Source organism: Macaca thibetana, chromosome X (assembly GCF_024542745.1).
Source record: "Macaca thibetana thibetana isolate TM-01 chromosome X, ASM2454274v1, whole genome shotgun sequence".
Classification (NCBI taxonomy): domain Eukaryota; kingdom Metazoa; phylum Chordata; class Mammalia; order Primates; family Cercopithecidae; genus Macaca; species Macaca thibetana.
This window is the reverse complement of record NC_065598.1, coordinates 53,421,254-53,447,554: the sequence shown is the minus strand read 5'-3', so window position 1 is coordinate 53,447,554 and position 26,301 is coordinate 53,421,254. Positions and strand designations below refer to the sequence as shown.

The window sequence follows — 26,301 nt, the reverse complement described above, 5'->3', positions numbered from 1 at the left end:
AGTGGGGCAAGTGAGGATATCTGTAAGAGAATGATTGAAGTGAGGAATGCTGGAATCTCAACCTTATTGATAAGGAAGGGGAGGGTAAAGTCAAGAGTGTATGAATAGGTGAGTTTTGAGGGCAAAGAACAGGATATAGTGAATGACAGCTGAATAGATAGACTTGTGGTCAGAGAGGGTGATGTATGAGTTTCATACTCCAGAGGTACAGCAGTTGCTGGTGTTGACAGGGTCTGGGGGATGGTCATGAGAGTTGGTACCTGAAATGGGAGTAGAGGGTAGCAGTCTCTGAAGATGAGAAGATCAAGACACTAAGTGCCTGGAATGTTGTATCTCCACATGGATACTGATTTCATGTAGGATGTTGGCAGGACTTGGGTTGGAGAAGAATCTGAGCAGGTTCTTCAGCGACTGAAGGGGTATGTTGGGGAGATGGGTATGTGGCAGTGATGAAGAGGAGTGGGACGTGGTATGGCTGGATGGTATGGAACTCAGAGCAGTGGGAACTCTTACACAAGGGTAGAGGAGAGATGATCTGGAAGTCTCACCAGGGAGTGAGAGGGATGGCTCGCCACAACCCAGTCCTGAGTTATGTGGCAAAGAACCAAGGCACTTTTAAAATTTCCAATCTATAATGGGCCAATCCTTTTATAATGTAAAAAAAAAAGAATTATTAGAAAAAATGGCATGAACTGCCCGGGCACGGTGGCTCATGCCTGTAATCTCAGCACTTTGGGAGGCCAAGGTGGGCAGATCACGAGGTCAGGAGATCGAGACCATCCTGGCTAACACGGTGAAACCCCGTCTCTACTAAAAATACAAAAAACTAGCCGGGCGTGGTGGTGGGCGCCTGTAGTCCCCGCTACTCGGGAGGCTGAGGCAGGAGAATGGCATGGACCCGGGAGGTGGAGCTTGCAGTGAGCTGAGATCGCGCCACTGCACTCCAGCCTGGGCGACAGAGCGAGACTCTGTCTCAAAAAAAAAAAAAAAATATATATATATATATGGTATGAACCAAAAAACATATAAAAGACAAGCCCAAAATTTTATTATTAGATTGAACAGATATAAAATTATTGTTACATTGCTGTAAAAACTTTTGCATAATAGTGATGCTTACTCTTACTTTCTGTACTTATCACAGACCTGTAGTAAATAGTTCACAGGCCAGCATTAGTCTGTGGATCACACTTTGTGAGTGGCAGTGGTGTAGAGAAAATGACTTTCCCATAGGAGAAACTGCATTCAGTTAAGCCTGGAAGGTGAAGGAGTGTTTGTTGAAGGGAGTGCCAATGTTCAGCAGTTTGTTTACCAAGTTGGGAAAGGGGACGAGCAGCGGGTGATTAGAGTAGAGAAAGCACATAGCCACATGGGGTGAAAGTTTAGGGGAGAGAGAGGTGAAGAGGCTTCCTTCTTCAGTACTGTCCAGAGGGAACGGGGGTATGAGATAGAAAGCATGCAGTCCAGGGAAGTGAGTTAATGCTACAAGGTCTGGGGAATATCTTTGAAGAAGGTTTAGGCAGGTGAAAGGTGAGGTCCAGACTGGACTTCTAGCACTTACTGTGAAACCAGATACTTACTGTGTATCAGACTTTATGCTCACTGTGCTGCACACATTAGTGTTATTTTTATAGAGATGGGGTTACCCTATGTTGCCCAGGCTGGTCTTGAACTCCCGGCCTCAAGCAATCCTCCTACTTTGGCCGCCCAAAGTACTGGGATTACAGGTGTGAGCTACCGCGACTGGCCATGCTTTGCACTTTATATACATTATCTTATTGAATCCTTAAAACCCCTACAAAGTTGATGGTGATATCCCTGGTTTATTGATAAGGTGCTGGTTTATAGGCATGAGATTATTAGTTGGGAAGATGGTAGAGTCCTAATCCCAGGAAGTCCATTTATGAGCATGATCTTGGCTGAAACAACTTGAACTCTGCCTTAATGTTCTCTGCTGTGTGTGGCAAACCAAAGATTTTAAGACTTGGGTCTTCTTTTTTTTTTTTTGGAGACAGGGTCTCGTCCTGTCACACAGGCTGAAGTACAGTAGCACAATCATGGCTCACTGCAGCCTCAATCTCCTGGGTTCAAGTGATCCAGCTCAGCCTCCATGCTCAGCTAAATTTTTTTGTTTGTTTTGGTAGAGTTGGGGGTCTCAATTTGTTGCCCAGGCTGGTCTTGAGCTCATGGGCTTAAGTGATCCTCCTGCCTCAGCCTCCCAAAGTTCTGGGATTACAGGTATGAGCCACTGTGACTGGCCTAGGTGTTTACTTTTAGCAAGAATTTATTTGGGGGGCTGCTGGTGCCTTCCCTAGTAAGGGAAGGTTGAATCTTGTGAGATTACCACCTCATATACATGCAAAGTCAAATTTTCAAAATTAAGTAAATCTTTTTTTTTTTTTTTTTTTTTTTTTTTTTTGAGACGGAGTCTCGCTCTGTCGCCCAGGCTGGAGTGCAATGGCCGGATCTCAGCTCACTGCAAGCTCCGCCTCCCGGGTTTACGCCATTCTCCTGCCTCAGCCTCCCGAGTAGCTGGGACTACAGGCGCCCGCCACCTCGCCCGGCTAATTTTTTGTATTTTTAGTAGAGACGGGGTTTCACCATGTTAGCCAGGATGGTCTCGATCTCCTGACCTTGTGATCCGCCCGTCTCAGCCTCCCAAAGTGCTGGGATTACAGGCTTGAGCCACCGCGCCCGGCCTTTAAATCTTTTTAAGTCTTTAAAATGTGAAATAAGCAACAGATGTTTGTTGTAGGAAATGAGAAGCACAGATAAGATAAAAAGGATTATCTGTAATTTTTCATTCAGAACTACTGTTGACTAGAATTTTTTTTTTTTAGTCTTTTTCATTTAATAAAGTATCTCAAGTTTAAAAATTAGGTTATAAGGCTGGGCGTGGTGGCTCACACCTATAATCCTAGCACTTTGGGAGGCAGAGGTGGGTGGATCACTTGAACTCAGGAGTTTGAGACCAGCCTGGCCAATGTGGTGAAACCTCGTCTCTCTTAAAAATACAAAAATTAGCCAGGCATGGTGGCGCATGCCTATAATCCCAGCTAATTGGGAGGCTGAGGCAGGAGAATCACTTGAATCCAGGAGGCAGAGGTTGCAGTGAGCCATGATCACACCACTGTCTAATACAGTAACCCCTAACCACATGTGGCTGCTGAGCACTTGAAATTTTAAATTTTACTTAATTTTAATGGATTTAAACATAAATAGCCACATGTACTTAATAGCTGTTCTACTGGACAGCACTGTTCTAGACCTCATAAAAAATAAAATTTCCATAAACCTTGACTGTTTTTCTCTTTTTCAGTTGTGTTGGTGTTGAAGAGGAGAAGGCTGCTGACATTGACCTCTACCACTGCCCCAACTGTGAAGTCTTGCATGGGCCCTCCATTAGTAAGTAGATCTTAGGGTTTCCTAGAGAAGACAATCCAGAGGAGAGACAAAGGAAAGGAAATTTGGGGGAGTGATTGCTTTTGCCTGAGCACTTCTGATTCTTTTTCCTCAGGAAATAGCAGAAGCCTGTGCAGGCTCCACAGGCCAGCAGCTATCTCACTGAGAGGGCAGAAGTTAATAACTTCACCTCCCTCTCTTCCTAAGGCTTATCCAGAGAAAGTACCCATCTTCACCAGGAACTTTCCTGAATCTGTGAGGACCTCATTGACTACAAATGCTCCAAGGGGTGGTTAGATTGGAAGAGAGTCTACTGAGGCCTTTGTTCTTGGTATCATAGCTCATGACCGTTCTGACTCACAATCTCCCATCTTTTTCTGGCTTAGTGAAAAAACGCCGTGGATCTTCAAAGGGGCATGATACACACAAGGGGAAACCAGTGAAGACTGGGAGCCCTACGTTCATCAGAGAGCTCCGGAGTAGGACTTTTGACAGGTGAGGAACCCTACCTCCAATGGCTGGTGAATGCCAGGGCTCTGGGAGGCTGGAACTCACCTCTTCCCAGCTTTCCCAGTGGCTGTCCCATTAGGAGCCTCCCCAATTTGTGAGTATCTTCAGGGCTCTGCAAATTCCTTCTGGTTTGGTCAATTTCTGGAAAACTTTCGGTAGTTGGGAGGCAGTATTCACCTAAGTTAGATACTTAAATTTACCCAAGGAATGCTGACTAGAAGGAGTCTTTTTTTTTTTTTTTTTTTTTTGAGACGGAATCTCGCCCTGTCGGCCAGGCTGGAGTGCAGTGGCCGGATCTCAGCTCACTGCAAGCTCCGCCTCCCGGGTTTACGCCATTCTCCTGCCTCAGCCTCCCGAGTAGCTGGGACTACAGGCGTCCACCACCTCGCCCGGCTAGTTTTTTGTATTTTTAGCAGAGACGGGGTTTCACCGTATTAGCCAGGATGGTCTCGATCTCCTGACCTCGTGATCCGCCCGTCTCAGCCTCCCAAAGTGCTGGGATTACAGGCTTGAGCCACCGTGCCCGGCCTAGAAGGAGTCTTAGGATCAGAAAATTTAATTCTCTCATAGAGAAGAAGAAACTCTTTTAATATAAAAAAATTATTGGTCATATATCTCTTTTATAATCGAAAAGAGGTTTTATCTTTTTAAAATTAAGCTGGCCTTGTCAAAAGTAAATTACATGAAATAAGCAAAAATAATGAGTTAAAAAAAGGAACAAAGGGCCGGGCGCGGTGGCTCAAGCCTGTAATCCCAGCACTTTGGGAGGCCGAGACGGGCGGATCACGAGGTCAGGAGATCGAGACCATCCTGGCTGACACGGTGAAACCCCGTCTCTACTAAAAAATACAAAAAACTAGCCGGGCGAGGTGGCGGGCGCCTGTAATCCCAGCTACTCGGGAGCCTGAGGCAGGAGAATGGCGTGAACCCGGGAGGCGGAGCTTGCAGTGAGCTGAGATCCGGCCACTGCACTCCAGCCTGGGCGGCAGAGCGAGACTCCGTCTCAAAAAAAAAAAAAAAAAAAAAAAAAAAAAAAAGGAACAAAGCAGTCTCTTTTGCTTGGTTTTTTTAATTCAGTAGACCATGTTCAGGTTTTTTAAAAATAATTTCTACTTTGATTTTAGATTCAGGAAGTACTTGTGCAGGTTTGTTTAAGTGGGTATACTGCATGTGCTGAGGTTTGGGGTGCAAATGGCCCCATCACCCAAGCAGTGAACATAGTACCCAGTAGCTAGTTTTTCAGCCCCTTCCTTGCTACCTCCCTCCCGACTAGACTGGTCCCCAGTATCTATTGTTCCCATCTTTATCTATGGGTACCCAATGTTTAGCTCCTACTTAAAAGTAAGAACAAGCAGTATTTGATTTTCTGTTCCTGCATTAATTGGCTTAGGATAATGATCTCCAGCTGCATCCATGTTACTGAAAAGTATATGATTTCATTCTGTTTTATGGCTGTGTAGTATTCCATGGTATATATGTACCACACTTTTCTTTATCCATTCCACTGTTGATGGGCACCTAGTTTGATTGTGAATAATGCTGCAGACATATCAGTGCATGCATCTTTTTAGTAGAATGGTTTATTTTCCTTTGGGTATATACCCAGTAATGCGATTGCTGAGTGGAATGGTAGTTCTCTTTTAAGTTCTTTGAGAAATCTCCAAACTGCTTTCCGTAGTGGCTGAACTAATTTACATTCCCACTAACATGGTGTAAGTATTCCCTTTGCTCCGCAGCCTTATCAGGATCTGTTATTTTTTTTTTTTTTTACTTGTTTTCATGTTTTCTGTAACCGAAGTGTTACTTGGAATAAGTGTTTCTTCAACTTAATATTTCTTGTTTTATTTGTTTATTTAAAGGCAGAAACTCTCCTCTCTACCCCAGACTCCTCAGGTTCCTTCTCCAAAGTCAACCCGTTATTTGTAGATTCTTTCAGAAATGGTTTTTGCATATACAAACATAGATTTTTTTTTTTTTTTTTTTTGAGATGGAGTCTCGCTCTGTCGCCCAGGCTGGAGTGCAGTGGCCGGATCTCAGCTCACTGCAAGCTCCGCCTCCCGGGTTCGGGCCATTCTCCTGTCTCAGCCTCCTGAGTAGCTGGGACTACAGGCGCCCACCACCTCGCCCGGCTAGTTTTTTGTATTTTTTTTTAGTAGAGACGGGGTTTCACCGTGTTAGCCAGGATGGTCTCGATCTCCTGACCTAGTGATCCGCCCGTCTCGGCCTCCCAAAGTGCTGGGATTACAGGCTTGAGCCACCGCGCCCGGCCCAAACATAGATTTTTTTAATTCCTTTTTCTGACACAAGTGGAAACACTATATATTGTTCCGTATCTTGCTTTTTTTTTTTTTTTGAGACGGAGTCTCGCTGTGTCACCCAGGCTGGTGTGCAGTGGCACGATCTTGGCTCCCAGCAAGCTCCGCCTCCCGGGTTCACACCATTCTCCTGCCTCAGCCTCCCGAGTAGCTGGGACTACAGGCGCCCGCCATCATGCCCAGCTAATTTTTTTTTTTGTATTTTTAGTAGAGGTGGGGTTTCACCATGTTGACCAGGATGGTCTCGATCTCCTGACCTCGTGATCCGCCCGCCTTAGCCTTCCAAAGTGCTGGGATTACAGGCGTGAGCCACCGCGCCCAGCCCTGTGTCTTGCTTTTTTTAAAAAAAAACTTATGTATATTTGAGATCAATCCATAATAGCACATACAGATGTTCTTTTTCATGGCTGTTTAATGTTACATTGCATGGTGTAACATTTATTTAGCAGGTCCTCTACTGATGGACATTTAAGTTGATTCCAGTATTTTGCTATTACAAAGAAATACTGTAATGAATATCTTTGCACTTAAGTTTTTGCATACATTGCCAATTACATCCATAGTGGCTATACCATTCTACATTCCCACAGATAATGTGTGGAGGGTGCCGATTTTCCTATATCCTAGCCAATATTGTTTGTTTGTTTTATTTTTATTTTTTTTTGAGATGAAGTCTCGCTCTTGTCTCCCAGGCTGGAGTACGATAGTATGATCTCGGCTCACTGCAACCTCCGCCTCCCAGGTTCAAGCGATTCTCCTGCCTTGGTCCCCCGAGTAGCTGGGATTACAGGCACCTGCCACCACGCCCGGCTAATTTTTGTATTTTTAGTAGAGATGGTTTTTTACCATGTTGGTCAGGCTGGTTTTGAACTCCTGACTTCAGGTGATCTACCTGCCTCGGCCTCCCAAAGTGCTGGGATTACAGGCGTGAGCTACCACGCCCGGCCACCAATATTGTTTATTATCAATTTTTTTTGCCTTTCTGATAAATTGTGAAATCCTACTGTTTCCACTTGTGCTTTTTCTCTTTTCTTTTCTTTTTTTTTTTTCTTGAGGCAGTGTCTTGCTCTGTTGCCTAGGCTGGAGTGCAGTGGTGCAATCTCAGCTCATTGCACCCTCCGCTTCCTGGGTTCAAGCAATTCTTTTGCCTCAGCCTCCCAAGTAGCTGGGATTACAGGCACGCACCACCATGCCCAGCTAATTTTTGTATTTTTAGTAGAGACGGGGTTTCACCATGCTGGCCAGGCTGTTCTCAAACTCCTGACCTCAAATGATCTGCCCACCTCAGCCTCCCAAAGTGTTGGGATTACAGGTATGAGTCACTGCACTCAGCCCACACTTGTATTTCTTTAATTATGAAGGAAATAAGTAGTTTTTTGTTTTTGTTTTTGTTTTTTGTTTTTTGTTTTTTTGAGACAGGCTGGAGTCCAGTGGTGCAATCACCACTCTCTGCAGCCTCGATCTCCCTAGCTTAATCCATCCTCCCACCTGCGCTTCCTGGGTAGCTGGGACTACAGGTGTGTGCCACCACACCCAGCTAATTTTTTTTTTTTTTTTTTTTTTTTTTTTTTTTTTTTTTTTGTAGAGACGGGGTTTTGCCATGTTGCCCAGGCTGGTCTCCAACTCCTGGGCTCAAACAATCTGCCTTCCTTGGCCTCCCAAAGTGCTGGGATTACAGTTGTGAGCCACTGCACTCAGGCTTAGATTTCATACATTTATAAACCAGCTTGATTGTTTTCTCTGTGAACTGCTAGCTTGTGTTGACAGGCATTCTGTTGTGTTACTATTACTGATTTATAACAGCTTTCTTGCAGAATATTTTAATTTCTATATGGTTAAATTTATTTATTGCTATTTTTAATGACTACTGGGTTTTTCCCAGGTTTTTCTGCTCTTAAAGCCTTATTTTTTGGAATTTAATCTTTGGACCATCTAGGATTATGTAAAGAATGAGATAGGCAGGCCGGGCACAGTGGCTCACGCCTGTAATCCCAGCACTTTGGGAGGCTGAGGCAGGCGGATCACCTGAGGTCGGGAGTTCAAGACCAGCCTGACCAACATGTAGAAATCCCGTATCTACTAAAAATAGAAAATTAGCTGGGCGTGGTGGCACATGCCTGTAATCCCAGCTACTCGGGAGGCTGAGGTAGGAGAATCGCTTGAACCCGGGAGGCAGAGGTTGTGGTGAGCCGAGACTATGCCATTGCACTCCAGCCTGGGTAACAAGAGTGAAACTCTGTCCCAAAAAAAAAAAAAAAATGAGATAGACATTGAGCTTAATATATTTGTCCCAGCACAAGTTGTCAGAGTTGTCAAATATAAATCTTTTCTCCACCATGATTTAAAGAAAACTATTTTTCTTTTTTTTTTTTTTTTTTTTTTAAAAAGAAAGAAACAGGGACTCTGTCACCCAGACTGGAGTGCAGCGGCATGATCAAAGCTCATTGTAGCCTCCAACTCCTAGGGTTCAAGTGATCTTCCTGCCTCAGCCTCCCAAGTATGTAGGACTGTAGGCCTGCACCACCATGCCCTGCTAATTTTGAATTTTTTTTGTGGAGACAGGTTTAGAAATGATGCCCAGGCTGAAACTCATTAAGTACGCATGTTGAGAAAGTTGATGTAAAAATGTTGCTGTTTTGTTTTAATCAGTCTTTTCTCTTTGATAGTGTTTTAAATTGGGTAATGCTGCTCTTGGTTAGAACAAATCTGCCGAACTCGTCAGATGTGTCTTTTCTTTCTGGCCAGGCTTTTGACTGATTTCTTCTTGTCACCCAGAGAAGAGCACCATGTTGGCAGAATACTCCCCACCTCTGCCAGTGACCTGGTCTCTGGCCTTGGACAGATCATTTCTTCCCTAGCAGATGAGGTTTTTGCTATTAGTTACCAGCTTACATTAAGTCCCCTCATAAAAACCCCACCTCTTGGGTGAGTGGCAGCCTCCAATAAGGCCTTTAGTGGGCAGTGCCTCAGGCTCAAGCTTTCTCTTCTGTGGCCCTCAGCTCAGATGAAGTGATTCTGAAGCCCACTGGAAATCAACTGACTGTGGAATTCCTGGAAGAAAATAGCTTCAGTGTGCCCATCCTGGTCCTGAAGAAGGATGGGTTGGGCATGACGCTGCCCTCGCCATCATTCACTGTGAGGGATGTTGAACACTATGTTGGTAAGACACTACAGACTCTTTTAATTGTAACATTGTTCATTCCTGTCAAGATCTGTGTCCCTTCCCCTCAAATCTGTTTTTGCATTTCCTCTCTAAACATCTTGGGAATCTGAGGTGAAATGCCTTGTCCAAAGTCATTCTTCAGCAGAGAGAGCCAACATCCTAGTCTCTTCTTCTTTCATTCACTCATTCGTTTATCAGAGACAGGGTCTCGCCCTGTTGCCCAGGCTGGAGTACAGTGGCGTGATTAACTCACTGCAACCTCCTCCTCCTGGGCTCCAGGGATCCTCACACCTCAATCTCCCGAGCAGTTGAGACTACAGGGATGCACCACCATGCCTAGCTAGTTTTATTTTTTGTAGAGATGACGTCACGCTATGTTGCCCAGGCTGATCTCCAACTACTGGGCTCAAGCGATCCTTCCGCCTCAGCCTCCCAAAGTGCTGGGATTACAGGCGTGAGCCACCACGCCCAGCTCCTTCTCCTTTTAATAGTCTATACAACCCTAGGTTGAACTCCGTTTTTTACCTGGGAAGTTCTAGGGATCATTGTCTATCTTCTGTTGAAATGAGAAAGCTTTTGACTGTGGCTCTCACATGCCACTTGTTATCTGGGCATGAGATTCTGTGGAGAGGATGAGAAGAAATGGAGAAGCAAGGCCCAGGCAGGTGGACTACTATGTGTGAGGCTGTGTGTCAGGTAGTTCCATTGCCCTAGCAGGGCACATAGATCTAAGGAAAGTGTGATGTGTTCCTACCCCTGCCCCCCAAACAAACACACACATATACATACAGTGTCGGTGGAGAGAAGCTTTAAGTGTAAGGCCATTCTAGGGACTGATGAGGGGACAAGAGAGTCTTCCACAGTCCCTGAGACTACTTGGTGCAGAACCTATCTCTTTACTCCAGGTTCTGACAAAGAGATTGATGTGATTGATGTGACCCGCCAGGCTGACTGCAAGATGAAGCTTGGTGATTTTGTGAAATATTATTACAGCGGCAAGAGGGAGAAAGTCCTCAATGTCATTAGTTTGGAATTCTCTGATACCAGGTAAGAGGTGCAGGAATAGCAAACCTGACAAAGTACCTGAAACTTGTGTGATATGTCTAGTGTACATTCGTGTTCCTCTCTCTCTTTTTTTGAGACGGAGTCTTGCTCTGTCACCCAGGCTGGAGTGCAGTGCACGATCTTGGCTCACTGCAACCTCCGCCTCCTGGGTTCAAGCAGTTGTCCTGCCTCAGCCTCCTGAGTAGCTGGGATTATAGGCGCCCGCCACCATGCCTGGCTAATTTTTGTATGTTTAGTAGAGGCAGGGTTTCACGATGTGGGCAGGGCTGGTCTCGAACTCCCTACCTCAGGTGATCTGCCCGCCTCGGCCTCCCAAAGTGCTGCGATTACAGGCATGAGCCACTGCACCTTGCCTCGTGTTCCTTTCTCTTCTTCCTGGTGGTTTCTTCCTCTGGGATGGCGAGCTGGGTTATATTTTCTAGGGTAGCTCCTCATATTATAACACTTGAGTCATATTTCTCCACAGTTTATAGCATTGGATAGATTACATAGTAGCTATTTTAATTAATTTTTGTCTCCTTTTTCAAGACCTTAGGACAGCCGCCTTTGACCTTTTCCTCCTGTATACAACAGTGGCATAGTCATTGTGTAACTGCTGGGATAGGTCCTCAGTTCCTGGAAATAGATTTACTAAAATTACCCCCATGTAGGTTTCTTACATTTAAAAAGAAAAAGATAAATCTATTTACCTTTAAATGATTCTATCTGGACTCACACACTCAATAGATAACGTATATAGTCTTCTCTTTGGGTCAGAAATGTGGGAAATACCAAGAAATCATAACTTATCTTTTTACCCTTAGGAAACTTACTGTTTGATTATTTACATTTTTAACTTTTAATTTGTAGATTCATAGGAAGTTGCAAAAAAGTGTACAGGGAGGTCCTGTGTACTCTTTAGCCACTTTCCCTATGGTAACATATTATGTAATTACGGTACAATATTAAGACCCTTGCTGTTGTTTCTAAGATGCAAGGTTAAACAACCTGAGAGTGTTTTAAAACTATATTTGTTAGTTTATACCTCACTTCATCCTGAAAGACTATTAAAGGTAGCTTACAGAGATGTGGAGAAGCCAAAAAAAACAAAAGAAAAATTAGGACAAAAGTGAAATAAGATTGGGAAATGGAATATGCATGTGGTGGGTACTCTGCACATAAAATGCATTTATGAATGTCTGGATAGTTGGTGGAGATGGACTGTAGAGTTTTCAGTGAATTTCCTGAAGTTCAGAACAAAGAGAGGAGTGCAATATTGTAAGATTTTACATAGGATAAAAACAACCAGATGTTTCAGAGAAACATTTCTTTACCTGGAACTGAGCCCTGTGAGGTTGCTCTAGTGGTTTCTCATAAAGAAGACAATATGAGATAGGGATAGTGCAATAACTTCTATAATCCACATGCCAAGTGAGTAGTCTGGAGTGGGGCTGGGGAGTATGAGCATTTAGTGGAGGAAATGAACACCTTTGACTGGAGAAGCCTATGGAGCTGGGACTTGGGATTTCTGGAGATGAGTAGAGTGAGGATACTGACCAGACTTACAGAACAGAAATAAGTGTCTTGTGTGCCTTTGGGGATTCTGTGGAGGGAACTTGTTCTCTGACTTATCTGAGCCTCACTGAACTGTGGGGTATTTTATTCAGGCCTCAACCTTCTATTCCCAATCAGCTGACATCTGCTGTCCACCCCTTCCTTGGTAGACTTTCTAACCTTGTGGAGACACCGAAGATTGTTCGAAAGCTGTCATGGGTCGAAAACTTGTGGCCAGAGGAATGTGTCTTTGAGAGACCCAATGTACAGAAGTACTGCCTCATGAGTGTGCGAGATAGCTATACAGACTTTCACATTGACTTTGGTGGCACCTCTGTCTGGTACCATGTACTCAAGGTAGGAATACGCATGGCTTCTGGAGGCAGCCAGGCCTTGGGCCTCCCTGTACGTGTCACATGGCAGCACAGAAACATTTTGAATTAGTTTGATTTACATTTTTGAATAAAAAATATTTGATTTGGCCAGGCATGGTGGCTCACGCCTGTAATCCCAGCACTTTGGGAGGTTGAGGCGTGCAGATCACGAGGTCAGGAGATTGAGACCATCCTGACTAACACAGTGAAATCCCGTCTCTACTAAAAATACAAAAAATCAGCTGAGCGTGGTGGCGGGCGCCTGTAGTCCCAGCTACTGGGGAGGCTGAGGCAGGAGAATGGCGTGAACCCGGGAGGCGGAGCTTGCAGTGAGTCGAGATCGTGCCACTGCACTCCAGCCTGGGCGACAGAGCAAGACTCCGTCTCAAAAAAAAAAATTGATTAAAAAATGTTTGACTAGGCCGGGCGCGGTGGCTCAAGCCTGTAATCCCAGCACTTTGGGAGGCTGAGACGGGCGGATCACGAGGTCAGGAGATCAAGACCATCCTGGCTAACAAGGTGAAACCCCGTCTCTACTAAAAAATACAAAAAACTAGCCGGGCGAGGTGGCGGGCGCCTGTAGTCCCAGCTACTCGGGAGGCTGAGGCAGGAGAATGGCGTAAACTCGGGCGGCGGAGCTTGCAGTGAGCTGAGATCCGGCCACTGCACTCCAGCTTGGGCGACAGAGCGAGACTCCGTCTCAAAAAAAAAAAAAAAAAAAAAAAAAAAAAAAGTTTGACTAATCAAACGTTTTAAAATAATAGCAGATACCTGAGGTTTTCCTGGTTGTTACCTTCTTTTTTGTTGTTGTTGATGCAGAGGAAAAACAAAGATTTTATTTATTTATTTATTTATTTATTTGAGATGGAGTTTTACTGTCGCCCAAGCTGACAGTTGCCAGTGCTGGAGTACAGTGGCGTGATCTCAGCTCACTGCAACCCCTGCCTCCCGGGTTCAAGCAATTCTCCTGCCTCAGCCTCCCAAGTAGGTGGGATTATAGGCGCCCACCACCACGCCCAGCTGATTTTTGTATTTTTAGTAGAGACAGGGTTTCACCATGTTGGCCAGACTGGTCTCGAACTCCTGACCTGAAGTGATCTGCTTGCCTCCAACACACCTCCCAAAGTGTTGGGATTACAGTCATGAGCCACTGCACCCAACCACTTTTACCTTCTTAATTGAACCAATTTATACTCATACCAGCATGTATGGAAATGTCCACATTTACTTTGGAAATTCCTGGCAACATGCGAAGCTTCCCTTCCTCCAACTTTATTGAGGTATAATTTATATACCATAAAATTCATCCATTTTGGCCGAATCCCAGCACTTTGGGAGGCCGAGACGGGCGGATCATGAGGTCAGGAGATCGAGACCATCCTGGCTAACATGGTGAAACCCCGTCTCTACTAAAAATACAAAAGAAATTAGCTGGGCGTGGTGGCAGGCGCCTGTAGTCCCAGCTACTGGGGAGGCTGAGGCAGGAGAATGGCGTGAACCTGGGAGGTGGAGCTTGCAGTGAGCCGAGATGGCGCCACTGCACTCCAGCCTGGGTGACAGAGTGAGACTCCGTCTCAAAAAAATAAATAAATAAATAAAAAATTCATCCATTTTAATTGTACAATTTGATGAATTTTGTCAATTGTATATAGTCATTTAACTGCCACCACAGTGAAGATAAAACCTGTGTAAGAAGTCTTTTTAAAGTCAGGATTTCTATAGTTTCCTTTTTAGTGATTGTTAACAATTTTGTAATTAGTGTATTAATTGTCAGTGACTATAAAGGATTTTTGAGGTCTGGAAAACAAATTCCTAATTCCTTAAATGATTTTGGTTTTCACCATTGTTCACATTCTTTAGTTTTCTTTTTTATTATTATTATTTTTTTCTTAAGAGACAGAATCTGGCTCTGTCACCCAAGCTGGAGTGCGGTAGTGCAATCATAGCTCACTGCAGCCTCTCACTTCTGGGCTCAAGGGATCCTCCTGAGTGGCTGGGACTATAGGTGCATGCCATCACTCCCAGCTAATTTTTTTTACCTTTTTTTTTTTTTTTTTTTTTTTTTAAGAGACAGTGTCTCACTTTGTCAACCAGGCTGGAGTGCAGTAGCATGATCATGGCTCACTGCAGCCTCGACCTGCTGTGCTTAAGCTGTCCTCCCACTTCAGCCTCCCAAGTAGCTGGGACTACAGGTGTACACCACACTTCTGGCTAATTAAGAACATTTTTTTTTTGTAGAGACTAGCTCTCACTCTGTTGCCCAGGCTGGTCTCAAACTCCTGAGCTCCAGAGATCTTCCCACCTTGGCCTCCCAAAGTGCTAGGATTACAGACATGAGCCACCGTGTCCAGACAATTTTTTTACTTTATTTTTTGTAGAGACAGGGTCCCACTGTGTTGCCCAGGCTGGACTCAAAACTCCTGGGTTCAAGTGCTCTTCCTGCCTTGACCTCCCAAAGTGCTGAGATTTCAGACTTGAGCCAACATGCCTGGCCTAGTTTTCTTACCAGAAAAGTCAAAGGAAAGAATGGAAAACTTGGATTGTGGCTCTTGTCCAAGTGATCACAAGTCCTTAACTAGTTGTTTCCATTGGTTTATCATGTAGGAATTAGAATGTGTAAATGAAAGTGCTATTATGGCGGCCGGGCGCGGTGGCTCACGCCTGTAATCCCAGCACTTTGGGAGGCCGAGGCGGGCGGATCACGAGGTCAGGAGATCGAGACCATCCTGGCTAACATGGTGAAACCCCGTCTCTACTAAAAATGCAAAAAATTAGCCGGGCGAGGCGGCGGGCGCCTGTAGTCCCAGCTACTCGGGAGGCTGAGGCAGGAGAATGGCGTGAACCCGGGAGGCGGAGCTTGCAGTGAGCCGAGATCGCGCCACTGCACTCCAGCCCGGGCGACAGAGCGAGACTCCGTCTCAAAAAAAAAAAAAAAAAAGAAAGTGCTATTATGCAAATGTTAGGTTTAACTCTTATTTTAAAATAATTTCATTTTATAGAAAAGTTCAAAAATAATGGGAAGAATCTCTGCCCTTCCCCGAGATACCTCAAATGTTACCATTTTATTATATTCTCTCTCTAAAGCAAACACAATAAAATGGTTATATATATATTTTTTCCTGAGACATTTGCACGTAAAGACATAGTATTCCTTTATATCTTAATAATTCAGTTGTAGTTCTTAACTACAGGTTTGTCTTAAAACTTTGTCTTAAAAACAAAGACAGTGTCTTAAATAATTTGTATAGTTATCAAAATCAGGAAGTTAACATTGATATACTAGTACCTAATCTACAGATCTGATTCAAAATTCTCCAGTTGTACAACTGATATTTCTAGTGTTACTTTTCTACGTTGAAATTTATTATTGGGAAATATTGGTTAAACCAATCATGCTTTGAGAATATATTTGTGCTACTGGGTTTTTGTTTCTTTTTCTTTTTCTTTCTTTCTTTTTTTTTTTGCCAAATTATCTTTCTGATGTTTATCCAGGCAAAACACAATTAGGAAATAAATGTTCTTCCAAAAGATAATCACATAACATATAATCTTCCAGAAGTCCTTGGGCTTTGATTGCAGGTGTGGGAAGGAACACTCTGTAAATGGCATTTGAAGGCAAATTCAATTTTCTTCTCATCAGTAATGTGGCCTTAAATTCTCCTAAGGCTACTAGTATTGATCTACTCATCTGTAGAGGCCATTTTTTATTTGGCATTGTGTCTAAAATAGGAACACTTGGTGTACATTTGTCTTGTCTTGAACAATTTTGTTTGAAATGCCCTTTCCAATTTGTTTTTGTCAAGTTTATAGAAACTTAAAAGTACAAAAAGCAAAGCGACCTTTTGAAGTTTTCCAAATCCACATAAAAATGATTCTTGGATGGGTTTGGGCAAGAAATCTGGCATATTGCCATCATTTTGGAGCATGGGAGAAATAATAGCCTTTTGGAGTACCCATTAAGGACTTTTCTGGAAACCCTTGGTATTTTTGTCACTTCAACCTCTTTTTGTTTCAGGGTGAAAAGATCTTCTACCTGATTCGCCCAACAAATGCCAATCTGACTCTCTTTGAGTGCTGGAGCAGTTCCTCTAATCAGAATGAGATGTTCTTTGGGGACCAGGTGGACAAGTGCTACAAGTGTTCCGTGAAGCAAGGACAGACACTTTTCATTCCCACAGGTCTTCCCTTGGGTGCCTCTGTGGGAGGGTTCAGGGAGGGTGGAAAGAAGAAGGGAGCTTTTGGCCCCATAGCATATTAATCTGATTATGTGGGATGTGTTTCTCATATCAGCCAAAGGCGCAGAACTGGGCCTCAAGAAATTTCATGGGGTAGTCAGTGAGCAGCATGGTCACCTGGGGAGGCTGAAAGTGGGGAATGTCCAGGAGGAGGCTGATGGACTTCTTTGTCCTGGGTTGATGTCATCTTGGTGAAGATAGAGAACATGACTCTGAGCCCCGTAACTCTAGGGGTAGTGCCTGGGAGGCTGGCATTCTGGGCTCTAAGTCAGAATGACCTGTGGTGGGGATGGGCCTTTTTTTCCTAAACAGTATGTACCTGGGCTTCACTCTTAGAATTATGAATTCTTAGGTCTTGGGTGAGATTTGAGTATATTTATTGTGAAAAAAAATCCCCCAGTTGTCTCAATTTGGAGAGAGTTGACATCTTTACTTGATTGGGTCTTATATGAATACAGTGTATCTCTCCACTTATTTAGATTTTCTTTCATTTCTTTAATCAGAATTAGTGTTAAATTTTCTTAAAATGTATAGTAGAATTCTCTAGTGTAATCACATATGCCTGGAGATTTGTTTTCTTGGGAAGTTTTAAATTAACATTCAATTTTAAAAATCTTCGTAAGGCTATTCAGATTTTGTATTTTGTGTTAAGTAAGTTGCGATCATCTGCTTTTCAAGGAATTGGTCTATTTAATCTAAATTGTCGGCCGGGCACGGTGGCTCAAGCCTGTAATCCCAGCACTTTGGGAGGCCGAGACGGGCGGATCACGAGGTCAGGAGATCGAGACCAGCCTGGCTAACACGGTGAAACCCCGTCTCTACTAAAAATACAAAAAACTAGCCGGGCGAGGTGGCGGGCGCCTGTAGTCCCAGCTATTTGGGAGGCTGAGGCAGGAGAATGGCGTAAACCTGAGAGGCAGAGCTTGTAGTGAGCTGAGATCCTGCCACTGCCCTCCAGCCTGGGTGACAGAGCGAGACTCTGTCTCAAAAAAAAAAAAAAAAAAAAAAATCTAAATTGTCAGATGTATGTGTGGAGTTGTTCATAGTGTTTTCCTTTTTTTTTTTTGAGATGGAGTTTCACTCTTGTCACCCAGGCTGGAGTGCAGTGACGCGATCTCGTCTGCCTGTGATCTCTGCCTCCCAGGCTCAAGAGATTCTCCTGCCTGAGCCTCCTGAGTAGCTGGGATTACAGGCTTGCACTACCACGCCCGACTAATTTTTAAATTTTTAGTAGAGATGGGGTTTCACCATGTTGGCCATGGCTGGTCTTGAACTTCTGACCTCAGGTGATCCACCTCCCTCAGTCTCCCAAAGTGCTGGGATTATAGGCATGAGCCACTGCACCCGGCCATATAGTATTTTCTTATTACCCTTTTGATATCTTCCAAGTCTCTAGTGGTATTCTTTGTATCATTCCTGACATTAGTTATTTGTGCTTTCTCTTTTGTTTGTGTCAGTCTTCTACAGATTGGTCAATTTTTATTGATATATCCAAAGAGCCACTTTTTTTTTTTTTTTGAGACAGAGTCTCACTCTGTCACCCAGGCTGAAGTGTAGTGGTGCGATCCCGATCCCGGCTCACTGCAACTTCTGCCTCCCAGGTTCAGGTGATTCTCTTGCCTCAGCCTCCCGAGTAGCTGGGATTACAGGTGCCGGCCGCCACGCCTGGCTAATTTTTGTATTTTTGGTAGAGTCGTGGTTTCACCATGTTGGCCAGGATGGTCTCGATCTTCTGACCTCGTGATCTGCCTGCCTTGGCCTCCCAAAGTGCTGGGATTACAGGGGTGAGCCACCACACCCGGCCCACTTTTTGTTTTATTGATTTTTCTCTGTTGTCTTTTTGTTTTCAGTTGTATTGATTTCTGCTTTTATCTTTATTTTTCCTTCCCTCTGCTTGCTTTTGGTTTATTTTGCTCTTTTTGTAGTCTTGAGATGAGAGCTTAGTTATTGATTTCAGACTTTCCCTAAATTTCCCTCTCAGCATTGATGTAGGTGTGTCACACAAATATTGATATGTTGTATTTTCATTAAGTTAAATGAGCTTTTGAAAAATTAAGATACATCTTATATATTGTAAAATTTACCATTTTGAAGGGTACAATTCAGTTCTTTATATATTTACAAGGTTGTACGTCACTGCTATGTAATACCAGAGAATGTTCATTATTTTATTTATTTATTTTCTGAGATGGAGTCACTCTTTTGTCCAGGCTGGAGTGCAGTGGCATGATCTCGGCTTACTGCAACCTCTGCCTCCGGGTTCAAGTGATTCTCCTGCCTCAGCGTCCCGAGTAGCTGGGACTACAGGCTTATGCCACCACGCCCAGCTAATTTTTGTGTTTTTAATAGCGATGGGATTTCACCATGTTGGCCAAGCTGGTCTTGAACTCCTGACCTCAGGTGATCCACCCGCCTCGGCCTCCCAAAGTGTTGGGATTACAGGCGTGAGCCACTGTGCCTGGCCCAAATGTTCATTGTTTTAAAAAGAAACCCTATACTCATTAGCAGTCACTCTTTATTCGTTTGTCCGCCAGCCCTTGACAACCCGTTTTTTTTTTTTTGAGACGGAGTCTCGCTCTGTCGCCCAGGCTGGAGTGTAGTGGCCGGATCTCAGCTCACTGCAAGCTCTGCCTCCCGGGTTCACGCCATTCTCCTGCCTCAGCCTCCTGAGTAGCTGGGACTACAGGCGCCCGCCACCTCGCCCGGCTAGTTTTTTTGTATTTTTAGTAGAGACGGGGTTTCACCATGTTAGCCAGGATGGTCTCGATCTCCTGACCTCGTGATCCACCCGTCTCGGCCTCCCAAAGTGCTGGGATTACAGGCTTGAGCCACCGCGCCCGGCCTGACAACCCGTTTTTAACTTCATTTGTATATGGATTTCACCTTCTGAATGTTTCATATAAATGGAATGTTGTAATATGCTGTCTTTTGTGTCTAGCTTCTTTCACTCATAATGTTTTCAAGAATCATCCATGTTATAGCATTTATCAGTATGTCCAGGCTGGAGTGCAGTGGCACGATCTTGGCTCACTGCAACCTCTACCTCCCAAGCTGAAGCGATTCTCCTGCCTTAGACTCCCGAATAGCTGGGATTACAGGCACCTGCCACCACTGCCTGGGTAATTTTTGTATTTTTAGTAGAGATGGGGTTTCACCATATTGGCCAGGCTGGTCTCGAACTCCTGACTTCAGGTGATCCACCCACCTAGGCCTCCCAAAGTGCTGGTATTACAGATGTGAGCCACTCCCGCTCCCCAGCCAGCACTTCTTTTTTTTTTTTTGAGACGGAGTATCGCGTATCGCTCTGTTGCCAGGCTGGAGTGCGGTGGCGCGATCTCCACTCACTGCAACCTCTGCCTCCCGGGTTCAAGCGATTCTCTTGCCTCAGCCTCCCAAGTAGCAAGGTCTACAGGCACGCGCCACCATGCCCAGCTAATTTTTGTATTTTTAGTAGAGACAGGGTTTTACCATGTTGGCCAGGATGGTCTCGGTCTGCTGACCACGTGATCTGTCCGCCTCGGCCTCCCAAAATGCTGGGATTATAGGCGTGAGCCACTGCACTGGCCACTTCATTCTTTTTAACAGCTGAGTAATATTCTGTGGTGTAGATATGCCGCATTTTGTTTATCCATTAGTCAGTTGATAGACATTTGAGTTGTTTGCACTTTTTGGCTGTTATGAATAGTGTTGCTGTGAACATTCATGTACGAGTTATTGTGCGAACATGTGTTTTCATTTCTTCTTGGGTATATATCGAGGAGGGGAATTGCTGAGTCATATGGTAACTCTGTGTTTAACTTTTTGAGGAACTGACAAACTTTTCAAAGCAGCTGCATGCACCATTTTATATTCTCAACAGTAATTATGAGAATTTCAGTTTCTTCACATCTTCCTCCAGTGCTTATTGCTGTCTCTTTATGATTGTAGCCATCCTAATGGGTGTAGAGTAGTATCTCATTGAGGTTTTGATTTCTGTTTTCTGGATGACCTTTGATGTTGAACATCTTTCTGCATGTTCATTGGGCACTTGTATAGTTTTTTTTTTTTTTTTTTTTTTGAGAAATAGCTATTTAAATCTTTTGCCCATTCTTTAGTTAGATTGTCTTTTCATTGTTGAGTTATAAGAATTTATATACTTTGGATACTAGACTTTTACCAGATATATGATTTGCAAACATTTTCTCTCATTCTTGGGGCTGTCTTGTCACTTTTTTGATAGTGTCCTTTGAAGGACAAAAGTTACAAATTTTGATGTCCAATTTATTTTTTTATTTATTTGCTTATGCTTTTGGTGTCTAAGAGACTTGCTTAATTCAAGTTCATGAAGATTTATGCCTAAGTTTTCTTCTAAGCATTTTATAGTTTTAGTTCTTACATTTAGATCTCTCATCCATTTTTTAATTTTTGTATATGGTATGAGGTAAGGGTCCAATTTCTTTGTTTTGTATGTAGTTATCTAGTTGTCCCAGAACCTTTTGAAAAGACTGTTCTTTCCCCATTGAATTGTATTGACACCTGTGTCAAAAATCTGTTGACCAAAGATGGGGGTTTATTTCTGGTCCTTGAATTCTATTCTATCAATCCTTCTAACAGTGTTACGCCATCTCGATTATTGTACATTTGTAGTAAGTTTTGAAATTGGGAAGTGCCAGTGCTCCAACTTTTTCTTTTTCAGTATTATTTAGCCCCTTGAATTTTTTTTTTTTTTTTTTTTGAGATGAAGTTTTGTTCTTGTTGCTCGTGCTGGAGTGCAATGGTGCGGTCTCAGCTCACTGCAACCTCTGCCTCCTGGGTTCAAGCGATTCTCCTGCCTCAGCCTCCCGAGTAGCTGGGATTACAGGCACCCGTCACCATGCCTGGCTAATTTTTTTGTATTTTTAGTAGAGACGGGGTTTCACCATGTTGACTTGACTGGTCTCGAACTCCAGACCTCAAGTGATCCACCTGCCTCAGTCTCCAAAGTGCTGGGATTACAGGCGTCAGCCGTAGGGCCCAGCCAGTCCCTTGAATTTTCATAAGAATTTTTTGGTTCAGCTTTCATATAGGTTTTCTAGTTATTTTTTAGTGTTTAATTATTACTTTATACATACATAGCATATCACAGTCTACTAGTATTTACATATTACCTGTTTGAGGGAAGGGTTGAAACCTTACCTCTTTTTTTTTGAGACAGAATCTCATTCTGTCACCCAAGTTGTAATGCAGTGGTAAGATGACAGCTCACCGCAGCCTTGACCTCCCGGGCTCAAGCAATCCTCCCACCTCAGCCTCCCAAGTTACTGGGACCACAGATGTACACTACCACGTCTGGCTGATTTTTTTTTAGTTTTAGTGGAGATGGGGTTTTGCCATGTTGCCCAGGCTGGTCTTAAACTCCTGAGCTCAAGTGATCCACCCATCTCGGCTTCCTAAAGTGCTGAGATTATTGGCGTGAGTCACCACACCAGGCCCAAAACCTTACCTCTTTTTACATCCCTTTATCCTTCACATTTTTCTACAGTTAGTCATGTTTTACATTTTTCCATGTATTTGTCTTAAATATTTCTCTTCATACATTGATTATGAGATTGTCGTGCTACCCACTACACCAAGAGGGCTTCTATTCTCTGCGTATGTTGAGAACTGTATCACAAAGTTTTATAATTTTTGCTTTCCCTATGAAATATAATTTAGAAAACTCAAGAGAAGGAAATTCTGTGGTATTTACCCATGTTTTTACTCGTCTATTCTGTTTTCCTTTCTGGTGTTGAGAGTTTCAGGGTAGGTCTACTGTCGACAAGTTCTTAGTTTTTTTCCATCTGTAAATGTCTTGATTTTTTTTTTCTTTCATTCCTGAAGGATATTTTTCTGGATATAGAACTCTGGGTTAATAGTTCTTTTCTTTCAACACCTAAAGAATGTTTTGCTGTTTCCTTCTGGCCTCTGTGGTTTCTGATGAGATTTTGGCTGTCATTTGAATTGCTTTTCCCCAATAGATAATGTATCATTTCTTGATACTTTCATTCTTTTTTTTTTTTCCTTAAGTTTTCTGCAGTTTGGCCATGATGTGTTTTTTTGGCGTGGATTTCTTTGGGTTTATAATGCTGAATGTGTTCACTGAGCTGCTTGAATGTGTAGGTTTATGTCTTTTGCCGTATATGTGAAATTTTTAGCCATTATTTTTCTTTTCTTTTTTGTTTTCTTTTTTTTTTTTTTTTGAGAGGGACTCTTACTCTGTTGCCCAGGCTGGAGTGTAGTGGTGCGATCTCGGCTCAGTGCAACCTCCGCCTCCTGGGTTCAAGTGAGTCTTGTGCCTCAGCCTCCCAAGTAGCTGGGATTACAGGCATGTGCCACCATGCCCCGCTAATTTTTGTATTTTTAGTAGAGACGGGGTTTCACCATATTGGCCATGCTGGTCTTGAACTCCTGACCTCAGGTGATCTGCCTGCCTTGTCCTCCCAAAGTACTGGGATTACAGGTGTGAGCTACCGCGCCAGGCCACCATTATTTCTTGAAATACTTTTTTAGACTCATACTCTAACTTCTGCTGGATCTCTGATTACATGAATGTTATGTATCTTGTCTTAGTCCCGCAAGTCCTTAAGTTTATTTTTCTGTGTCTTTTTTCTCTCTGTTCAAGTTCAGATTGGGTAATTTCGGTTTCTCTGTCTTCGAATTATTCTGTTTCTTCTATTGTCTCCATTCTTCTGTTGAGTTTGTCCATTGCATTAATTTTAGGTAGAGTTTTTTTTTTTTTTTTTTTTTTGAGACAGAGTCTCGCTCTATCACCCAGGCTGGAGTGCAGTGGCGCGATTTCAGCTCACTGCAACCTCTGCCTCCTGTGTTGCAGTGATTCTCCTGCCTCAGCCTTCCAAGTAGCTGGGATTACGGGCGTGCACCACCTTACCTGGCTAATTTTTATATTTTTAGTAGAGACAGTTTCACCATGCTGGTCAGGCTGGTCTCGAGCTCCTGACCTCGTGATACGCCCACCTCGGCCTCCCAAAGTGCTGGGATTACAGGTGTGAGTCACCACACCTGGCCCAGATACAGTACATTTCAGTCCTAAAATTTTCCTTTGTTTCTTGTGTATTTCTTTGCTGAGAATTTCTATTTTCTATTTTTGTGTCAAGCATGTTTGGAATTGCTCACTAAGGTATTCTTACAATGCTTTCTTTCAAATTCTTGTTATATAATTCTATATTTGTCTAACCATATATTGTCTTATATATATTGGATTGTCTGTTGTTTTACAAGTCTGTTTTTCTCTTCAATTATCAATATTATTGGTATGATTTCATTGGTTTTTTAGAATGTTTAATACATGGTGAGGCAGGTCATTCACTCCCCACCCAACTCCCACCCACATCTGCTTTTCTCTTTTATAGTTTTCTGTTCCCAGGCATTTATTCATCCATCTTTGAATCCTTTGCCTGGTCTATTCCATAATGACTTTTCTATACTGGGCATTTAGTAACTGGTGAATTGAATTTGCCCATTAGCGGTTTGAGTTAATTAATTTACATCTTGGTAGAAATGCCCACACACCAGGTGCAATCTACTTAGTGCCACAAGCATTGAGTGTCTACTGTGTGCCCTAGCATTGGGCTAAGTGCTAAGGACAAAAGATTGATAGGCTGTTTCAGTATAATCTACTAGCCACAATAGCACCAATAGACGTATTCACCCTTAGTTTTGGAAGCACAGAGAAGAGCGCTTAGTCTAGCCCAGAGGTTTGTGAAAATCTTAGGAGAGCGACACTAGAAGGGTGAGTAGGGGTTAACTAAGAAAAGAAAGACAGGAATGGCATTTCAGACATAGGGAAAGGTGGAAGCAAACCAAAACTGTGTGACGCAGCTTATGGATACTAGAGCTTAAACAACAAGGGCTGGGGTGGGTGAAAGTGAAAAGGTAGGTCGACTGAACTTACCACAGAGGCGATTGAGGGCCATTGAAGGTTTATTTGTTTATTTAGTTTCTAATGAAATATTTCAGATGTACCAAAATATAAAAAGAATAATATAGGTCGGGCGCAGTGGCTCATACCTGTCGCCCAGGCTGGAGTGCAATGGTGTGGTCTCGGCTCACTGCAACCTCCGCCTCCCAGGTTCAAGCGATTCTCCTGCCTCAGCCTCCCGAGTAGCTGGTATTACAGGTGCCTGCTACCATGCCCAGATAATTTTTCTATTTTTAGTAGAGACGGGGTTTTGCCATGTTGGTCAGGCTGATCTCAAACTCCTGACCTCGGGTGACCCGCCCACCTCGGCCTCCCAAAGTGCTGGGATTACAGGCATGAGCCACTATGCCTGACCCTAATTTATATTTTAGATATATCGCTCAGGATTGGATGTGAAGGATAGATATGAGATTATTGTAGAGCAGTGGTTTGCAAACAGTTGGGATTCCTTTATACTCTTAAAAATTAAGGACCCAGAAGAGCTTTTTATTGTGTGGTTTATATTTATCAATTTTTACCATATAAATTAAAATAGAAAATTTAAAAATACTTGTTAATTTATTAAAAAATAATTATAAGCCCATTACATGTTAGCATAAATAAAAATTTTTTATGAAAACTATTTTCAAAAATGTTTAGTGGGAAGAGTGACATTGTTTTACATCTTTGCAAATCTCTATAATATCTGGGTTAATCAAAAATTGTTAGATCCCCAGATCTGCTTTTGCTTTCATTCTGTTTGATATCACATCATGTACCCTCTGGAAAACTCCACTGTATACCCATGAGAATAAGGGTGAAAAAGGCAAAGAACATCGTAATATTCTCATGAATATAGTTTTGGCATCTCAGCTTCTCTGAAAGAATCTCAGGGAGCCTGAGGATTCCTTGGACCACACCTTGAGAACATCTGGTGTTGGGGAGCCAGTTTGGAGGCTAACTGCTCTTTTTTTTTTTTTTTTTTTTTTTTTTTTTTTGAGACGGAGTCTGGCTCTGTCACCCAGGCTGGAGTGCAGTGGCGCGATCTCGGCTCACTGCAAGCTCCGCCTCCCGGGTTTACGCCATTCTCCTGCCTCAGCCTCCCGAGTAGCTGGGACTACAGGCGCCCGCCACCTCGCCCGGCAAGTTTTTTGTATTTTTTAGTAGAGACGGGGTTTCACCGTGTTAGCCAGGATGGTCGCGATCTCCTGACCTCGTGATCCGCCCGTCTCGGCCTCCCAAAGTGCTGGGATTACAGGCTTGAGCCACCGCGCCCGGCCTAACTGCTCTTAAGGAGTTGGGTTTGAGATGAGTAGGTAGTGGAGATAACCAGAGGAAGAAAGGCCCTTTGCCAGCTTTGATTTTACCCTGTTACACTGCAGGATGGATCCATGCTGTGCTGACGCCTGTGGACTGCCTTGCCTTTGGAGGGAACTTCTTACACAGCCTTAACATCGAGATGCAGCTCAAGTGAGTCCTGAAACTATGGTGATTCCATGTTGGCCATTCCTGTCTGCTGGAGTGAGGAGTACAATGTAGAAAGCCAGAAAGGAATGGTTCCTTGTTCCTGATCATGTTCAGCTGAAGATTAACACCTTTTCTGCACTTAATAGTTATTTGACTTTGGGCAAGTTATATAACCTTTGAGCCCAAGTTTCCTAATGTATAAAGCCAGATCTTGCAGAGTCGTTTTGAGGATTAGAGATACAAAGCATCCAGAACAATACCTGATTCATAGTAGGTGCTCGGTAAATGAATCCTTGTTTTTGTTGTTTTGTTTCCTCCTTCT

The 26,301-nt window shown here is 43.4% G+C and overlaps 3 protein-coding genes across 34 annotated transcripts in view; 2 read left to right on the top strand and 1 right to left on the bottom strand.

The window, feature by feature from the left end:
- Nucleotides 1-26,301, bottom strand: part of TSR2 (TSR2 ribosome maturation factor) — a 1,158,091-nt gene that overhangs the window by 427,514 nt on the left and 704,276 nt on the right. The gene's annotated exons all lie outside the window — the stretch shown is intronic.
- The window catches only part of HUWE1 (HECT, UBA and WWE domain containing E3 ubiquitin protein ligase 1), a 650,778-nt gene that overhangs the window by 163,200 nt on the left and 461,277 nt on the right, over nt 1-26,301 (top strand). The gene's annotated exons all lie outside the window — the stretch shown is intronic.
- PHF8 (PHD finger protein 8) overlaps nt 1-26,301 on the top strand; it is a 109,731-nt gene that overhangs the window by 21,216 nt on the left and 62,214 nt on the right. For all 5 annotated transcript variants that reach the window (XM_050776860.1, XM_050776864.1, XM_050776862.1 and 2 more), the window contains 7 exons: nt 3,320-3,405; nt 3,789-3,897; nt 9,227-9,387; nt 10,296-10,437; nt 12,159-12,345; nt 16,378-16,540; nt 25,895-25,982. In XM_050776860.1, the coding sequence (XP_050632817.1) occupies nt 3,320-3,405; nt 3,789-3,897; nt 9,227-9,387; nt 10,296-10,437; nt 12,159-12,345; nt 16,378-16,540; nt 25,895-25,982 (936 nt within the window). The remainder of the gene's footprint in view (nt 1-3,319; nt 3,406-3,788; nt 3,898-9,226; nt 9,388-10,295; nt 10,438-12,158; nt 12,346-16,377; nt 16,541-25,894; nt 25,983-26,301) is intronic.